Source organism: Synchiropus splendidus, chromosome 9, assembly GCF_027744825.2.
Source record: "Synchiropus splendidus isolate RoL2022-P1 chromosome 9, RoL_Sspl_1.0, whole genome shotgun sequence".
Classification (NCBI taxonomy): Eukaryota; Metazoa; Chordata; class Actinopteri; order Syngnathiformes; family Callionymidae; genus Synchiropus; species Synchiropus splendidus.
Window position 1 is genome coordinate 23,314,486 of NC_071342.1, and position 18,077 is coordinate 23,332,562.

General features: G+C 48.0%; 1 protein-coding gene across 1 annotated transcript; it reads right to left on the reverse strand.

The window, feature by feature from the left end:
- Positions 1-1,861: 1,861 nt before the first annotated feature.
- On the reverse strand, positions 1,862-17,575 carry fbxw4 (F-box and WD repeat domain containing 4). Its single transcript, XM_053874926.1, has 9 exons — positions 17,213-17,575; positions 16,905-17,000; positions 16,327-16,512; positions 16,128-16,260; positions 15,720-15,805; positions 7,704-7,769; positions 3,893-4,033; positions 2,121-2,262; positions 1,862-2,050 (listed from the first exon to the last, which is right to left on the reverse strand). The coding sequence occupies exons 1-9, from the start codon at positions 17,395-17,397 to the stop codon at positions 1,916-1,918; spliced, it is 1,170 nt and encodes a 389-aa protein (XP_053730901.1). The 5' UTR covers positions 17,398-17,575; the 3' UTR covers positions 1,862-1,915.
- Between the last annotated feature and the right edge of the window lie 502 nt (positions 17,576-18,077).

The following is an 18,077-nucleotide window of genomic DNA, read 5'->3' on the forward strand; positions in this document are numbered from 1 at the left end:
CCGCCTGCTGCCACAGGGAGAGGGGGACCACAGAGAGTAATCCTGTCAGCACAACAATAGGATTAAGGGCCCGCTCCTGTGAGTGACACTCAGGTATCCCCTGACTGATCTGCGGAGCAGGAGCCCCGTTCAGCCTTCCCACAATGTGACTTTATTTTTGTTTGGCGGGTCCGAGAAGGATGGGGGAGGCAGGGGAGGGGCGGCTGACAAGGAGGAGGGTTTCCTTTTAGGGGCTGCTCGAGGTCTGACAGGCCTGTAGTTCTCCAAGCACCAGGGACTCAGGAATGACTGACAGGTGAAGGTCAGAAACCCAGGGGGTGGGGGGAGTCCAGCTGGGTGATCTGGAGAGGAGAACGTCACATGGTCCACATGAAGGAAGCAAAGCCTAATGGAGGCACAAACTCTGGAGAGGTGTTGGTGGTCATGGTGACGCCTCTATGGACTGATGTTGGTAGAGATCATGGGGGTCATCGACAGTGCTACCAGAAGCTGGCAGTTATTGCTCGTGCGGAGATGGTGGAAGACTCTTTCAGCTGTTGGAGGACGGTTCCCTAGAGACCTCAATGAGGAAATCCAAAACACATATAAAGAGGTTGCTACAAAAATGTAGGAGAAAAAACGCGGTCGAAACTTCAAATCCACGTAAACTGCACTTCACCAGATGGCCACCAGATGGCAACATGTGTCCGTCGAGAAGTCATAAACTCAAGCGCTCCTGACGACGTCATGGAGCCGCACGCAGGTCCAGTGAAGGAGGAGAGTACATTTAAGACCTATCTGCTCCTCCCATCTCTCCTCGCATGCGGCAGGAACATCGCATTTCCTGGCTGAGGGGAAGTTTAGATGCTGGACTTCACTTCAACTTCCAGAGAAGATGGAGAACATTCCTGCACAGAGAGGCTTCCAAGACGTCCTCCAGATCTGGTTGGTCATGTGATCATTTTCCAACAGCACAACCGTGGAGGTTCCCGGTCTCCTGCAGTGGAGAGTCTGCAGCAGTGCTGACACCACCCCAGATCTGCTGAAGGCTCCCGAGACATTCCCTGTTCAATGTTACTTTAACTGTCTAGTAACTTGCTGAGATGAAGGGAGGTCAGAGGGAGTTGGCCGAGAGCTCCACGGCGATGACCGCTGAGGAGGAGGAGAGCGCCCCCTCCCTGCTCGCCATCATTAATTCAAAAGAAGAAGTCTCTGGGGGCCACATCTCCTGCATGGATGTGCAATGTCTGCATGCACCCTGGACATTGCTCCTACTGGCCTCAAATATTAGCTAATGGATGGACATGATCTAATCTGGACCATTAGAGGTCACACCAGATCCTGTGTAGGCTTGCTGCCATGGCAACAGGGCTGAACCCCGATGGTTCTACTGAGCCCTGAGATGGATGTCTCCACACACACGCACACAAACTCGTACTGTATGAGCTGTGAGCCTCCAGGTGTGCGGCTCCGGGGGTCCAACTCCTCCAGCGTGTGATCTCAGGTGCAAGGTCACACGCATGTCAACCCAAACACCGTCTCCAGGGTGACGAAGCCAGTTTGTCAGGAGGCTAACGTGCTCTAATCCCCTCAAAGACTGCGGCAGCACTGAAGAGGAGGAAACACTGATCCATGTTTTCTTCCCAGGAACATGATTTTATGTCTGGAGAACGTGTGCGCCACACCGGCCCTGGGCCACTGGATTAGCTTCTTCCTGACAAGTTGCGGCTTGCTTCTGTCTCTAGCCAAGCAACCTGCGGCCCGGGGCCCACACGTGGCCCTCTGAGTCTAACCACATGGTCCTGAAGACGATGAGGTACAGAAGAAGTGACATTTAACTGCACTCATGTTTTAATCACAGAAGATACAAACACTGCTTCAGTTTAAATAAAAAAAAAAAAAAGGGAGAAGGGTGTGTTCCAGTCGTCCTCCGGTGTCACCTGATCAGGCGGGGGGGGTGTGCGAAGTCCAGGCAGTGCAGCGTCGTGGCCAGGGCTGCGTACAGGTGAGTACTGCTGAACCTGAGGCAGTACACGGGGCTGCTGACCAGGTCTGAGCTCAGCTGGAAGAACTGCGCGACAGGAGATATCCAACATGGCACCTGAGGTGTGTTCACGTGTGTGTGTCCAGGGGTCACCCACCTGCAGGCACTTCTTCTGCCGCTTGTCCCACAGACGGACTACTCCGTAGTACGAGGAGCCGCTGGCAACCATGTGATTACCATCTGTTTGAATGCAGTAGAGGGCGCTGTCATGAGGCTCCTCCCACTCCATCACACACTTCCTGTTCCAGAAGAAGATGTGCTGTTGTTTCCACCGACACTTGGCCACCAGACACGCCGTGAAAGTGACTCTGTGGTCAACCTTCATGACCAGAGACACAGCTAGACTCCGAACTCACGCCCGTCACCCGCAGGTCCAGGACTTGGCACGACCTTTGACCTCATTTCTGGCAGCCAAAGCCAACCGTAGAAGCGGTTCACCCAAACAAAACATCTTCATCATTTTGAATCCACCACTCGTTTTGGGGTCCTGCTCACGCGACAGCCTGGGCTGGACCAGCCGATAACATCGATCCTCCATTAGTGCTGCCTCATCAATAAGTGATGAGACACACACGGGAGCAGACAAAGAGGCAGTCTGGACGGCTTCTTGTCTCTCACTCACACGCTCTAATTTTAGCCTCCAGTGGAGGAGGGGGGGGCTCACACCTCCGCTGCGTATCCCCCAAGTCAGAAGAGCTAAACAAGTGCCCGTCCGTGTCTGAAAACATCAAAACAAGGCTGATGTGATGAGGGGATGCAAATCGAAACAGAACCTGCGGTGAACATGTGGGACAGATGAGTCGTCACCATCACGACAATTTCCCACTGGTTTCAGTCACCAACAACTGCTACAGTCCCTATCTGTACCTAGTGGTATAAACACAGACAATTCCTAGAAACCAGGAGGGACATCACAAACAGGCCCAGTGGGCACTTTTGGCTATGGATCAGAAGAAACTGCTGACTTCACAGAATAAGCTTGATAATAAAATAAAATAAAATAAATTAAAAGACCAGGATTTATACTGGTGTTTTAATCACCAGAATAAAAATCTGAATTGTGTGGCGCAAAAACCTGCACCACTCTTCTTGGTGGGGATGCAGAACCAGCAGACTTCATATTGGTCCCGTTCTGAACTTAGTGTTCTGAACGTGCTCAGCAAGTTCAGGCCCACCACAGGTGCCGCTTTCAAATAAGATCTGGAACCTGTGTCTGCCGCAGCAGAAGTGAGATGCCACTGATGAACTGAGAATGTCATCTCATTTCATTAGACATTTTATCATGGCCTTTATTTTGTCAGGTTGTCAAAATCCACCTTCACATGACCAGCATGGAAAAGGTGTGTTGACGGTAGACTGGTTCTAAACTCTAGTATCGTTGTGGATCCAAGCTTCCAGGGAGAAAAACAAATTTCCGTTCCCCCGTCTTCTTTCACAGCACGTGACCTCACTTCCAGACAAGCTAAACCTCCAGCCGACGCCGCGGTCCTCTCAAGGCAGGTTCCATTGGAGGGCATGAATTATAGATATCTAAAGAGGGACCCCCCTCTAGTGGACCTCACACCACACTAACCGCTCCCAGGCTCCCCAGAGCCACCTGCCAATCACATCTGATTTGCCTTACTTGACTGGTCCACAAACCCCTGCTGCCAGAAATGAGTCCCCTCCCCAACAACGTCAGCTCGGTCCCGGCGCGAGGAGGTGGAACAATGAGGTCTGGCCGAGGAGGGTTGAGTTGAAGTCGCACGGACGGTTTCTGGCTACAGAGTGTGTGTATGTGTGTGTGTGTGTGTGTGTGTGTGTGTGTGTGTGTGTGTGTGTGTGTGTGTGTGTGTGTGTGTGTGTGTGTGTGTGTGTGTGTGTGCCTACTGTGAGCTCAGCCTCAGGTCCCAGAGTCGTATGAAGGTGTCGTAACCGCAGGTGAAGAGCTGAGTCGGCGATTCAAACACCATGTCCAGCACACCGGCCCCGCGGCGGTACTCGGAGCCCAGGCAGCAGACACACTCCAGCCTGAAGGAGACACACCATCAGCCCCCTGCATCACTTCAGACAGAGCATCCCATCCTCACAGCAACATTCAGCAACCGTCAAGATATTGCCTCAGGACTCCATGCTTTGGTGGAGACCACCGTTCCCTGCAACACGGCAATGAGCCTTGGCTCACCAGACCTATGGCCACCAGTTCTCTGGTGCCGATCTCACTCTTTAAAAAGTGTCTGGTGGAGTGTGGGAACTATACCTGTGCAATGATCAGTCAATTGGAAACCAGATTTGGTGTCTAACTCTGGATTAGACAGCTGCTGGGAGAGTGTGGTCCTTGCTCCCTCTGCAAGTGATAAATAAACTTGCTTGCTCGGTGTGTGTGTGTGTGTGTGTGTGTCGCTGCGCCACCATGCTCTTGTGATCACAGCTCTGCTCCACTTGCTCTTGGCCTCTTGATTATTGAAGAATAACCTGCGCGCAGCAGGGCGGATTATGGCAGAATAACTGTCTCTTTGTTGCCATCTAATACCCTTCATGACCGTGACTGTCTGCCACCCTCACACGTTTGATACCTGCCCCATAGCAACTATTTAGCGGAGGCCACTGGCCTTGGTGACCGAGCGTGGCCCCCTTCCTGGCCCGGGACCTCAATCTACATGCTCGGACTGGTAATCCCCCAGTCTGACCACAGGGGGCCTTCTTATTGGACCAGAGCTTTCCCTGCAGGGAGGCCTATTGGCTGAGAGCTTTCTCATTGCCAGGGTCTCATGCTTAAGCCCAGGCCGACGGGGAGTCCGTGATGAGGCCGAGGCTTGTCCGTGTGGGGTACCGACCCCTAATTTCACCTTTACAGCCACCACCGAGCAGCTTAGTCCGGCCACACAAACCTCCGGGCCCTGAAGTCCGAGGGCTACGGCCACTCAAGCCAGGAGTCGTGTAGAGCCGTCGCAGCCGGTGACATCGCTTGTTAGGAGGCCGAGCGCGGGAGACACCTTGCCTGTGACAGCTCCACGCCAAGGCAAACGTCCACGAAGGTTGACAGCGTGCTGCACTGAAGCTCATGAAAACTGATAACAACATTCTTGGGACTGGGTGGATTCAGTTCGTTCTCAGGGTTTTAAGGGGTTTTTTTTGTTGATGTGGAAGACAGGATCGGAGCCTCCACCACCATCAGACACAAAACCTGTCAACATGAACTGACAACAGAGTGCGAAGCGTGTCTCGTCCTCTACTGTTTGGACTGCTTCCACCACCTTTAGCCAGGATCACTGACTCCAGTGGACTCTAGGAACAACTACATCCCGACTCGGTCCAGTTCGCTGTGATCCACCGTCACCTCTGAAAGCATGACGACTCAGCAAACTGCAGGAGAAATAATAATTCCAGCTGTAAATGAGGAGAAGCTGCTGGGGGCGAGGGGTGGTGGTAGGGGGCATGGCTGATTGTTATGGTGCTGCTGGCTGCGTGACACACTGAGTCTGTGTCCTGACTTAAGCCTGTCTGCTCTCACCGCAGGAGTCACTTTGGCTTTAGGGGCCACACACACAACACACACACAACTTGTCAAAGGGCTCATTAATGATTTGAAGGAGAAGCAGAAGCTCAGCTTTAGTTTTCAGGCACATAAAGCCAGTGTCTATGTGTGTTTTGTCACAGAAGTGGCTGCAGGCTAAGTTGAGTCAGGACCCGGGGACACACAAGTCCCACACGTCAAAAGCCGCGAGACAAGCAGAGAAAAGAGCCCTGCTGAGGTTTTTACTTCCTAAAACAAACACGAGGGAGTCACGCAACCTGCTGCATGTCCACACCACTCAGGCTCACCTTGGCGCCTCCCCACGGCGGAGGAGCGGGTGAGTCGCCGCAGCACAATGCTGCTCTGCAGCCAAAGACCTCCAGTCTTTTCAGCAGCAGGAATGACAAGAATCCTGCTCCGACTGTTCGATTGCACAAAAGAAGCAGTCCCTTTGGCTGGAATCAGAGGGAGAATTTGAGGAGCGCCAGTTGGGAATTCTCTCACTGATTCCTGTGACGCGCCACCTGGGTGGGATCTCCTCACGAGTGGATCTGACCAATGACTTCATCGTTTCAAATCTTCCTCTTCTGAAGTTGGAGCGAAACATAGGCACAAGAAGTCAGGTATCTGAGCGACACCTTCAACAGCCTAACTTTCACTCCTCAGACATCAAAATGTGCTGTCAAAGTGTCTGGGAAACACCGGGGTCATTTCCTAATAAGAAAAAAACTTGTAGGTAGAATTAAAGCAGTCTCGTAGACAACTTGTGAGTTTGAACTTGACAATCTTGATGTTTGACACGCAGGAGAAAATAATGTGAATTTAAAATTGAATTGAATTTCACTTTCATGGTGTTCGGATTTGGACTTTTGTAGTGCTGCTGCAGAGGTGAAGTCTGAAGAGGCATGTGTGTCACACTATTAGAGCGTTTTTCAAACGGGGTGCTATGGGAAAATGATCCAAAAAATGAGCTGATATGATGACATTAAATCATGACGATTAGAGGTGTTGACGAGCAACCACGGTGAGGAGTAAAAGTTGGCGACGAACTAAATGCACAACAAAATAAATGTGCTCCAAAATGTGAAGAGAGAAAGAATCATTGTTTTTATGAAGCAAGTTCAGGCAAAGAAGCTGAGGATTTGTCTGGAAACTCAACACTACAATAAAATCATGCAAAAGGGAAGTGATAAAATCAAAACAGTTATTTAAACTGCCATATTGCCTGCTACTTTCTGGAGACATTTGAAACAAATACATTTTCTGCAATTTGTTTCTGCAAATAGACTAGCTAAATAACAAGCGAGTGTCAGTAGCTCCAGCTTTTCACAAATGAATATGATGAATACTGAAAAATGTTGAAAAACACTGGACATTAGGAAAGAGTGTTGCTCCCTATACTGACAGCAAAGCCTGGCTTCCATGTTGCATGTTAATGTATCCATGTTTTAATGGAGTAAAAAATGTTTTGTATCACCCATGACTTACCTATCGCCAACCCCTGTCTTTTTTTTTACGCCCACAGCATCAGGATATGCCTCAGAAGGCCAAACATACGCTTCAATTGAAAGCCTAACGCGTCAACATGCAACGCAGAAGACTTTTCCTAAGTTAACATATTATGCATGGGAGTGAGGATAGGTTGCACAGGTTGGACCAGGTGTTTCGAGAGACCAAGGTCTCTGAGTGGCAACAGAAACGTCCACCCTCGGGTCCTGACTAACAGGGAATCGGTTGCTAAGGAAACCAAGTCCAGACAACTCCGCGACCAACGTAAAGCGCCAATGACACAAAGTAAAAACAATTGTCAAAGACGCTCAGACACATCACTCAAGAGCTTCCCACCTCCTTCAACACCAAAGAAGTTTACAAACTGAAAAACCCAGTCCCTAACAATGTGCTTCCACAGAGACGCACATGTGGTCCTAACATTTGCTTAGTTGCCTAAAGGAGAGCTGCACCAGACTGTAGCTTCTCCACTGGCCTTCAAGCTGCCGACTTCTGTCTCTATCCAGGACTCAACAGTTAACTGTTATCACGTGATTTGTTCAGTTACATGCCATGAAAACATTGGAGGTATCAATTCCAGTGTTTTACAGGAAAGCTTCAGACACACGTGCGCAACCATCACTTCAGTATTCGTGACAATGGCGAGCGAGTGGAAGAGGGAATTTCCCGACTCACCGTTCCAAATCCCAGATGCGGAGCGGAGTGAAGTCTTCACAGCAGGCTGTGCCGGTGACAAAGGAGCTGCAGAAAGAGGGGGACAAAAGAGAGACAAACTGAGAGAAACTCAGTGTTTCACACACACACCAATGAATCAAAAGTCATTACTGACAACAATTAGGCTGAATTAGCCGATTGTCCACGTAAGCTGTAAATAAAGCTGCCAGTTAAAGCAGCACCAGAAACAGCTCAGCGTGTCGGCAGACTTTAACCTGCTGCTCCACACCTCCTGTCAGTGCCTCCTAAAATAAATGTGCCGCGTATGTGCTTCATTCATTTTCTTTCATTAAAAAAAAGTGTTAATTTTTGCTTGCTGTTGTTGACTTTGTTTTGATCTGTGTTCTTCTCTCGCTTGTGTTTTTTTCAGTTATGTTGTTGCTTAACCCATGAACTCACACATTTTGAAGGAAGTCTGTTGAAGACAGAAAGAAGTGGGGTTAGAAATTTAGCTTTTGTTGATAAAGGTGAAAAAATATGTCTGTATTGTATGATGATGTTCTAATAAAATAAACCTGCTTCCCAATCCGAGTCTGAGCCACTGCAACAGTAGGGCAGAGGTCAAAGGTCACCCAATGTACCAGGCAAAATCCCACACCATGCTGGAGTGAAACGCAAATGTGAACTATGACACAGAACTATAAAGCATGAACTAAAAGATTCAGCGGGGACCGGAGCAGAGCAGATGAGCTGCGCAGGATCTCTGCTGTCATCTGTTGAAGGAAGCCGACACCAACCGAGATGCTCGCGCTGCTCGTGGCACCTTAGATAAGAGCCAGGGTTCTAGACCTGCAGGAAGGGCAGGCAGGGGCGGCGTGTGGGGGTTCTAGGCACGGCTAAAGCGGAGTGAGCACGAAGTGAGGCATTGGGGCAGCTGTCAGAGCCGCTCAGCAGCGTGGTCCACTGGTGCACCCCGAGTAATTAGTGTTGGGTAAACTCATTTATGGCCCAAATGGGTCGGCAGAGACGGGTCCGGTATGCACGGTGGGAGACCTTTGACCTCCATGACACAGGATACAATAGGGTTATGGTCACACTCACTATCGGGACCCTATTACTCTCCATTACTCACATTACTCACCCCTCAGTGGCACTGGTGGATGCAGCAGCCACACAAAGAAAGAGCTGCCTCCCCCCATGTGACTCACCCGCTCACCTGTCTGAAGTGGCAGGCCGGCCCGATCCGGGGTCAGGCTCGGCACTGATATTATAGCCGCTAAGGTCAGAGCCTCTCTCGCCTGATGTAGGCCAAGTGTCCCCCCTAAACACACATGCACCCCGCCACGTCTGGGAGCAAAGACCGTCAACACCCTCCGCACCCCTCCGCTCATCGTTAAGGCTTGGCTGGGCCTCTGTTGCCGTTTGGGTAACCTCATCAGCTGGCTGCATTATCTGTGTGGCGGGGTCACACAAACTCTCTCTGGAGGGGAACACACACTAACTGTGGGACTCCTCAGATGGGCCAGCTCGGTTTGGTCGACCGACGGACCGGTCACCGTTTTGGAGCTCCACATGTTGATGACTCGCTCTAAGAAGTCACCAGTTCAGGTCCCGTCCCCAGCCTGGGACCCGTGCATCACCACATGCTGGGGCTATAAATCAATGATTCAAACCTAAAGTCGGAGCTGAGCAATAGAATGCTGTTGAAAAAAGAGGCTCCAAACCATCACAATCGCTTCAGAGATGTTGGAGATACTGAGTTCTGTTACACACATCGACATCACATGGAATTACGTTTGAAACGCGACTGTGTCAGATGGTCACCACTAAGGAAGTTCCAATCAGAGTTTTTGCTGCCAATCACATGGATTGACAATGAATTTGTAATCAATATGATGAGACCGTCTGTGTACAGGATGTGAAAACATGAACATGCAATCATTTTAATTCAGACATGTTTTAAAACACCTCTTTAGGGAGGCAAAAAAATAGAAAAAATGGCAGAATGCAGCAATTATTATGTCATAAGACATGCTGAAGACAACTGGAAAACATTTAATTCAATATGAGACGTCGCAGTTTGGTGAGTCTCTAGACACTCTGCTATGTCTGTGACATATTTACACACTGGCCACTTATAGCAGGACTCAGAGACAGAGGGCACTGCATTTATGAAAGTTTCCACTCCGGACGTTTTTAAAAGTTTCAGATTCATGGGGCTGATGAGTGCTGCACCTGACTCCAAAACAGCGACGGATTCAGTTGTTTCCATCGCAGCATAAGCGACACCTGAGAAAGGCTGCTCATCCAGTCCGGTTAAATTAATAATTATTTCTCATCATTCCGAATGTCAAGCTCGGACCTGCAAGTGTTGCTAACAGCCTGCTGCTGAGGAACCAGGGCTCTCACTTTCATGAGCCCAGAAAACTCTCCATGCTCCGTCAAGTGCTGGAGCTTCATTTGAAGGCGCTTCCCTGCGCAGCATTGTCCCGTGCATGTGCTGCAGGATGCAAACTTTATGTGACAGATTGATAAAAGCTCCACAGCAGACATGCTGCTGCTGAGTGAGCAGCAAGGAGGGAGGAGCGGACGCATCACAACCAGCGGGTCACTTGTGATCGGAAGTGATCGGCATTCACCGATCACACTAAAATTGGCTGATAACAATCGGGGACCAATCGGAGCACCCCTAGTCAGCACGATATTTTTGACTTTCACTCGTGGCACCTAGTGGCAGTCTCTACGGCCCTACTATGGAGTCAGAATGCATCGTTCACCCCACACTACAGGCACATCCAGCACCGAGGAGGACACACTCTCTCTGCGGAAAGTCTGATAAGTTGCATGTCTCAATGAATCACTAAACCACAATGGGACACACATTTCAAATCTATACAGCTGCAGGGAGGATTTAAATCTAAAAGTTCAGCACTTTTCAAAGAAAGTGTCCAGCTCTCCAAAGCCCCTGTGACAAACTGGACCATTAAGAAACTCCCTCAGTTTGTAAAGGTAAAACTCTATTTCTGACTTATAAACTCTCCACAGTGGAAGCACAGTGAGACAGCCGTTTGTAAATGAATTCTTTCTTTCCCCTGATTGTCCACAACATCAATGGCTGCCCTGACTTTTTCTTCTGCAAATTAGGGAATTCCAAACAAGTTTTCCATGAGGAGGACATAATACAAACACAAGAAGTAAGTGAGTATTTATCTCAGCCTCGGCCCCAAGCACCAATTACACATGAATACAAGAGAATAGCCCACATCCCGACTCTGGGAATGTGGAGGCTTTTGGCCCTGGACTCCAGGGGCGGTTCAATTCTGCCCGGCCGACCCCCGCACCCTTCTGTCGACGGACCACCACCCCCGTCACAAAGAGGGTTGTTAATTTGTTGCGCTTGACCCCGGCTTTGTACCCGACGTGTATCTAGTTTGTAAAAAGTGCTTTTATCTGCTTTCTAAATATGTCAGGGCTCAAAGGGTTATGATGCTTTTCTATTGGCAGAGGAGGGGGCAGTGGTCAGAGGGTGGCAGCGTTGACCCCTGCTCCCTCTCACACACGCTCGCTCGCTCACTGTCTCTCAAACAAAGGTTTGAATTCAGATGAGCGCAGAGCAATAATAATAGCTACCAGTAATAGTCTTGTGATAACAAGTAAAGTGACTTTAATGTACTTTATATTTGTGTGTACATAGAATGTGTCTTCATTCTTCCATCACTTACTACAGCAAAGTTGTTTAAACACAGTTTCAGGTTGTTCAGGATGTAAATCGCAAACTTATTACAAACTTTTCACATGGGTGATACGGAAGGTGTTTGTGGGTCCATGTGTGGCACTAACAGCAGCGTAAGCAGCCACCCACCTGACACGCTGCAAACCACGGACCTCGACTGACACACACAAACGGATCAGACGGTTGTCTGATGGAAACCTCAGCAGTGATCGAACGCATTTCAGAACATTTCGCAAAGACCGACCTAAGCAAATTTCACTCTGCGTTTCATCACATTTGAGGCCAAGGTTCTCAACTTTTCAGTTAAAAAATGGTGTCCAGGAGCTCGACCGACATGCTTTAAACTCCAGCAGAAGCAGAGCTCCAGTGATCACAGAGATTCTCCTGCTTCAACCGGGGTGGGGCGCACTCATTAGGATAATGTGCTGGATGAATCTGACCGCAGCCGTGACCAGTCGCCCACTCCCACGCTGCCCCGTCCTGCGTCCACTCACCGCTGGCACCCACCTTTACTGCAGTGCTGCTGAGCATCATTTGGTCAACCAGACACTACAGCAGGAATCAACATAAATGACCGTAAAAAAATTGAATGTTGAATAATGAAAATATATGGATTGGAAAGGAAGTATATTTTCCTGGGAAAAAAGACAGTACGACTCTTTATGTTTGGTTTGTGACGTTTGAGCATGTGACAAGCAAATTTCTGGTTGAACACAGCAAAACTTATTGCTACGGGTGGGATTCGATTAAAAAAAATTTGAAATAATTCGAGAATTTGTGATTAATTAATCTGAATTAATCACAGTTTAATGGTATCAGAATATTTTCCACAAGAAGCTACATTTTTCAATTTGAATGTATGTGGTATATTACTGAATCAAATGATGGATCCATACATACATTTGAACAACTGCATCAGTTTGACAACAGCACAATAAATCACCATGGTGGCTACATTCAAGTTTTTATATCACCTTATTTCAACTAAAGCTCTTTTAATGTCTTGAAAATATTTGTCTTAAAGTGAAGCTCGCCCCCCTAAAGTCCAAGTAACATATTCCTCCATGTTTGTTGTTGTTGTTCTCATCCTAGCTGCCACGTGTCTTGGAGGAGCTCCTGCACTGACAAAGGTTCCCTGTTGTCTGGAGAGCAAACTGTTCAATTAAATTAAATTAAAAAGATTAAATGCTGAAAAACTTTGATGTGTTTTTTGTTGTAATTAACGAATGGTAATGAACTCGTTAAAGTCTCACCACTACTTATTACGTTTGTGTGCAACCACTGACCTGAGTTTTATGACTATTATGACGCTTGACATTTCTCCCTCACTCCAACAACCTCGTCTTTCCAATGCCATCTTTCAAAAAGTCTCCTCCAAAACACACACACAGGATCTTGGCCGTGTGGTGCAGCCTTGTGTTTAGGAGCAGACGGAAGCTTCCAGGTGAACCTGAGAGCACCTGTGTGAAGCGCTCCTTCAATGAGAGCTCTTCAGGTGTGTGTGTGTGTGTGTGTGGATGACGTGCCATAATGCATGCTTGTATGAAGTTATCTGTGTGTGTGTGTGTGTGCGTGTGTAATGAGGGGTTGAGAGGGAGCTGTGATTATTCTCGCCTCCTGCCGTGTGCGTCCCCTGGCACTGTGGGCCCCGGGGAAAGCGCCCTGTATTTAGCGTGTGGGAACGCACATCGTGCCCCTTATCGATGCTTTGTTGCAGCCTCGCTCTTTTCTTCTCTCTTTTTAACTAATTGAATTCTTGACTCCTGAGCCGCGGGGACGGCTCGGGAGAGACCAAAGAGAAAGACCTGCATTTCGGGCTTTTTCTTGCGGTTGAGTGGGGCAGAGCAGTGGGGGTGAAATTGGAGTGTGTGAGGTGAGGTGGTGAAGGGGGGCACAGATAGATGGCCCTGGCTGGTTGGGTGGCTGCTGTGCTGACAGCCTGTACTTTGATACTGGAGGTCAAAGGTTATCCTCCCCTGTCGCTGGTGAGAAAGTGGCGAATCGGGACGGTTTATCCAACAATCAATTTCTCCTTTTGGGAACTTTGAAAAGCACTTTTGGCCCCTGCAAGATCTTTGTAGTTGTGCTTGAGGAATTCTGGACAAAACAATGGCGGCCCCCTCCCAGTTCTCACCTCTCTTCAGGGTGGCTTCTCCCTCCACTGGCTGCGGCCCACTTCTACACCCGCGCTCACTCGAGCATGCGCACACTTTCAAGATTTCGGCGGACAAACCGTCACTCCGGCTCCCACAGCCCTTGAGTGACAGAATCATTCATCTCCCAACCATCGCCGCACATTTGCTTTCTCACAGGAGCTGCTGGTCATCGGTGACCATCAGACTCAGCAGCACCTGCTGCCATGTTCATGCGCCACACCGATGCTGCTACTCAGCACACTGCTGTCCAACACGTCCTGAACGAGCAACTCCATCGACGAGACAAAAGTGAGTTGATGGTCGCTCAGCTGTGTTCATTCAGTCCAGAATAGCATCATAGATCTAGATCTTCTAACCAAGTCGGCGCTCAGGGACAAGCCCACACATTTGTTCCATTCCCTGCAACTAGTGTGGATATCAGGTGAGGGCAGTGGGTGGATTATTGTGTCTGACGTGAAATGCCAAGGCTGCTGCCCCCATCCTCATTCTGGTGAAAACATTTTGAGTCCTATTTGTGTCCAAAAGGTCGCGCGGAAACTCCTCTCACACACGTGTTCTGTTGAGAAGAAAGCAGTTTCAAGAAGTCTGTGTTTTATTCCTCTGCTTCACACAGTGGCATCACCTTTGCTCCCAAATCTTCAGAATGCATTAGTGTTGTAAGCGAGACAGAGTCCAGACCGAGACCAATGAGGAGGGGCGAGACAAAGACCGACACAGAGACCGAACTGAATACAGAAGCCAAAGTCTCTGCAAAAGAAACGGCTGTCATTTTTCCAGAATAAATCCAGAGCTGAAATGCTTTCATTTCACCAACTACCAGTTTGTTCTGGAATCAGTTTGGTCTCAGTCTTGGTCTTGACCAAATCTCGGGCCCACAAACTCTTTATGCTCTGGTCTCGCATCTGGTGGTCTCGACTACAACAGCAGAATGCATCCAAGTGCCTCGACAAGAGAATGAATACTAGATCTTCCAGAATCTTAGCAGTGACTCATCACAGACTATGCTGCTTCCATTTGATGATATGTGAATAATCAGATCACATGAACCTCCACAAATCATCATCTTACTTGCTGTGGTAATGGAACTGTTTCATTCTGGGGCTCGGGTGTCGGGGTTCACCTCCCAAATATCAGCCCTCTGCAGGACACATACAAGCATGTCCGGAGCTCATCCACGAGAGCGACTCCACTGTGCTCCTGGACGGAGCACCTGCTGGTGAAGTGGGTGGAACCCGTGTAGGTAAGAGTTTAATTGTGCTCAGTGAGAGGAGGCCATTAGACAATTCAGGCAGCAAATTGGAGAATTAATGGCGTGGACAATGGTCTGGTCGGCTCAGATCTCTGAAGCGGACACCAGGCCCACCACGCCTGACTGCCGTCGTGTTGGATCTTTCTCTTCAAATGAAAAACCTTTTCCTTTCCTTTACTAATTGACACGGCTTCACTGCATTCATTTCAAATAAGAAGTATCGGAAAGGACCAAAAATTCCACCCACGTTTTGATCCGTGGGGCCTCACAAATCGCTTCCCAGTAAAAATGGTATACAGTTAGTATTCCTGTCAGTCATGAATTTGCCACGATACTTCTCACTGTCTTAAAAGCCTGAACTCGTATCACATTTTGAATACATAATGGCCGTATTCAAAACATAATGGCAATGTTTCAGTCGTGAGTAAGTTGCAAAATGCAGATGAATTTACTGTTTTCACGGATCGCTGTGCTCCGCTGTGTAGTGTAGTTGGTGACTCAAACGCGACATTGGAGTCATTATATCCGCTAAATATTATCTGATGAAACATGAGTAATATCCACAAAATGTAGGTATTGCGTCCAATTCTTTCATGTCCTCTCCAGATCCAGTGGAGCAGTGAGTGAGTGGGGCTACAACAGTGGCATGAACCATGCAGCAGGCTTTTCAAATGATGTGTTTGATTTGAGTTATTCTTAAAGTGATATTTTGGATGCAAAACCAACAGTAGCTAGAGTAGAAGTGCGCTGTTTCTACTAAATAAAACGCTATTAAATGATTTTCTTTTTTCAAAAATTGAGCACAAGACAACAATACCATCATAATAATATAAACCGTGGTCATTTTGCTCACTGTGATATGAAATGTTCCCACCCCTACACGCCGCAGTGACACCTACCTGAGAGCAGGGCTGATGGCGACAGACCACACTCGATCGTACATGGTGATGGTTCCTCTGGGGTAAGTGGAGTCCAGCATCCATATCTGGAAAAAAAAAATCAACTTTAGATAGAAGCTCATTTCCCCATCAGTGTCACGGCTGCAAGTCATGTGATAAAGTGTGTTTGCGTGTGTGTGAGTGTATGGGGGGTGAGTTGGAGTGGAGAGTTCAAGTGAGCCTAGAACTGTCAGGTTTATGAGACAGCTGTCTTATTCAGGAATAACTTTCACTCAACCGTTTGGAATCCACGACTGATTCATTTTAGCTCTCGTGATATATGTCTTGATAAAACATTTCCCATCACAGTATTAAGTCAATTAAGTAAACCACTCCTCCTCGGAGTATCCGGGCCAACCCTCAGCTCACCTGAGCAGTCTGGTCTCTGGAGCCGCTGACCATCAGGCCTCCTCTGGAGTCCAAACAGTTGACCTCCTGACTGTGACCGGAAAACTCCAGTGACACACGGCTGCTCCTGCTGTGGGCCAGGATTCGGCCATCACTGATGCACAGTGCAACTGAACTCAGTTTACATTCCAGCTACAGTTGGACACACAGCACTCTCTACCTTCCCCCGCTGAGGAGATGTGTATCGGTCAGAACAAATCTGCAGACGTCACCCTGGTGCCCGGAGTAGATTGCACTAGGGTTTCTCTGGATCCGGCCCCGCGGCGGCTGCAGATGGTACGCTCCGATCTTTGAGGCCTGAGATAGATATAGCACGTTGTTGTCCAGCTGCAGGTACGGCAGCAGCCTGAGGAGGACAGGTAACATCATTGCTCCCACACATGAACAGCATTGATTTGCACTCAGTAGGTTGTGGGGAAGAATAAAAAAGGTTTGATAAATGATCTATATTACAAGTCTCATGGTCAGGAAGACATTGTGTAGCCAGTTACTCGATATCCATGTTTAGTGAGTGCAGTCCACACAAGGTCCTGCCTCTACCTTCAATGCAAAACAACATCGCTGAATCCTTGTGAATTTCATAGTGAGCAACAGCTTGACTGACTGCCCCACTGATACTTTCACAAAATTCATTATGATGTTGAAAATGACAGTACACACCTCAACACAACACAACAGAGTGCTAATCCAACACACCGTAATTCAACAGGTTTGGGGAGACGATTTATATTTGCTTACTTGATTTTCCACCTGAGAAGAATGGAACTTTTACATTGTCCCCGTCGCCAGTTGTGAGCCACCCTCACTCTCTCCTTCAGAGGGATGTGAGGGTACCTGAGAGACGGACACAAACATGATCACTGGACGTTTGTGACACCAAAATGAGATTTATAGAAGAGTGGGCAGTTTTCTGTCCATTTCAGATTGCTTTAGATTTAGGACCACTTGTAAAACTTCAAATATAAGTTCAGGCTTATGATCATACATCTCTGGGAGGTTTGCTTTTTTCTTTATCTATGTGTGTGTGTGTGTGTGCGCGTGCTCACAGGTCCAGTCCACTCGCGGTCAGCCCGGAGTTGAGGCAGTCTCTCGCGCTCCTCCTCCAGACCACGTCCCGCTTCATGAACTGATTGATACATTTGTTTACTTGACATAAACAACCGAGCGAGCGGAGGTCCAGGTAACTGAGGACATGATAGAGGACATCGTCCGGCAGCTGGAACAGCAGCATGCCCCAAAGTACGCACGCTCCAGCGCCACACACACACACGCACACAACCCACACGCACACTCATATACACACACACCCACGCGCGTGCGCGCGACCTTCGCTCCTAAATCCAGGTGAACATGACGAATTCTTTTCAGCACGATGGAAACAGGGAACCGCTCATGTAAACAACGGTCGCGTGTGTATGACGTCACGTCGATTACATTTGACGTCATTGTCCACGCTCTCCAGGGACGCGTTTTATGTTGAATTATAGCTTGTAAAGTAACATTTATTTGTATTTCATTATAATCTCAGCCAAGTTCCACATCTGTAAATCTAAATGTGCTCACAGAACCCCTTCCTGAATTGGTTTCTACATTGAAACACAACTATATTTCAATTCCATTAAACATTCCACCAAACAAAAAGCACAAAAAAATAATAACTGCTTGCTCTCAACTGAAATTGTAAAATTTAAATCATTTTTCTTTCTTCATCTTCTTCTTCTTATTACTATTATAGTCATTTTCATGTATATGTTTCTGATACTTATATCATCCATATATACCAGTGATTTGACATTATAATGGGCTTGTTCATAACTGTATGTTTAATTTTTGCAATAAAGAAAAAAGTAGCAATTATGTGACTATAACCTAATATTTTGTGTTATTTAGACTTATGTAATTACAGCCTTG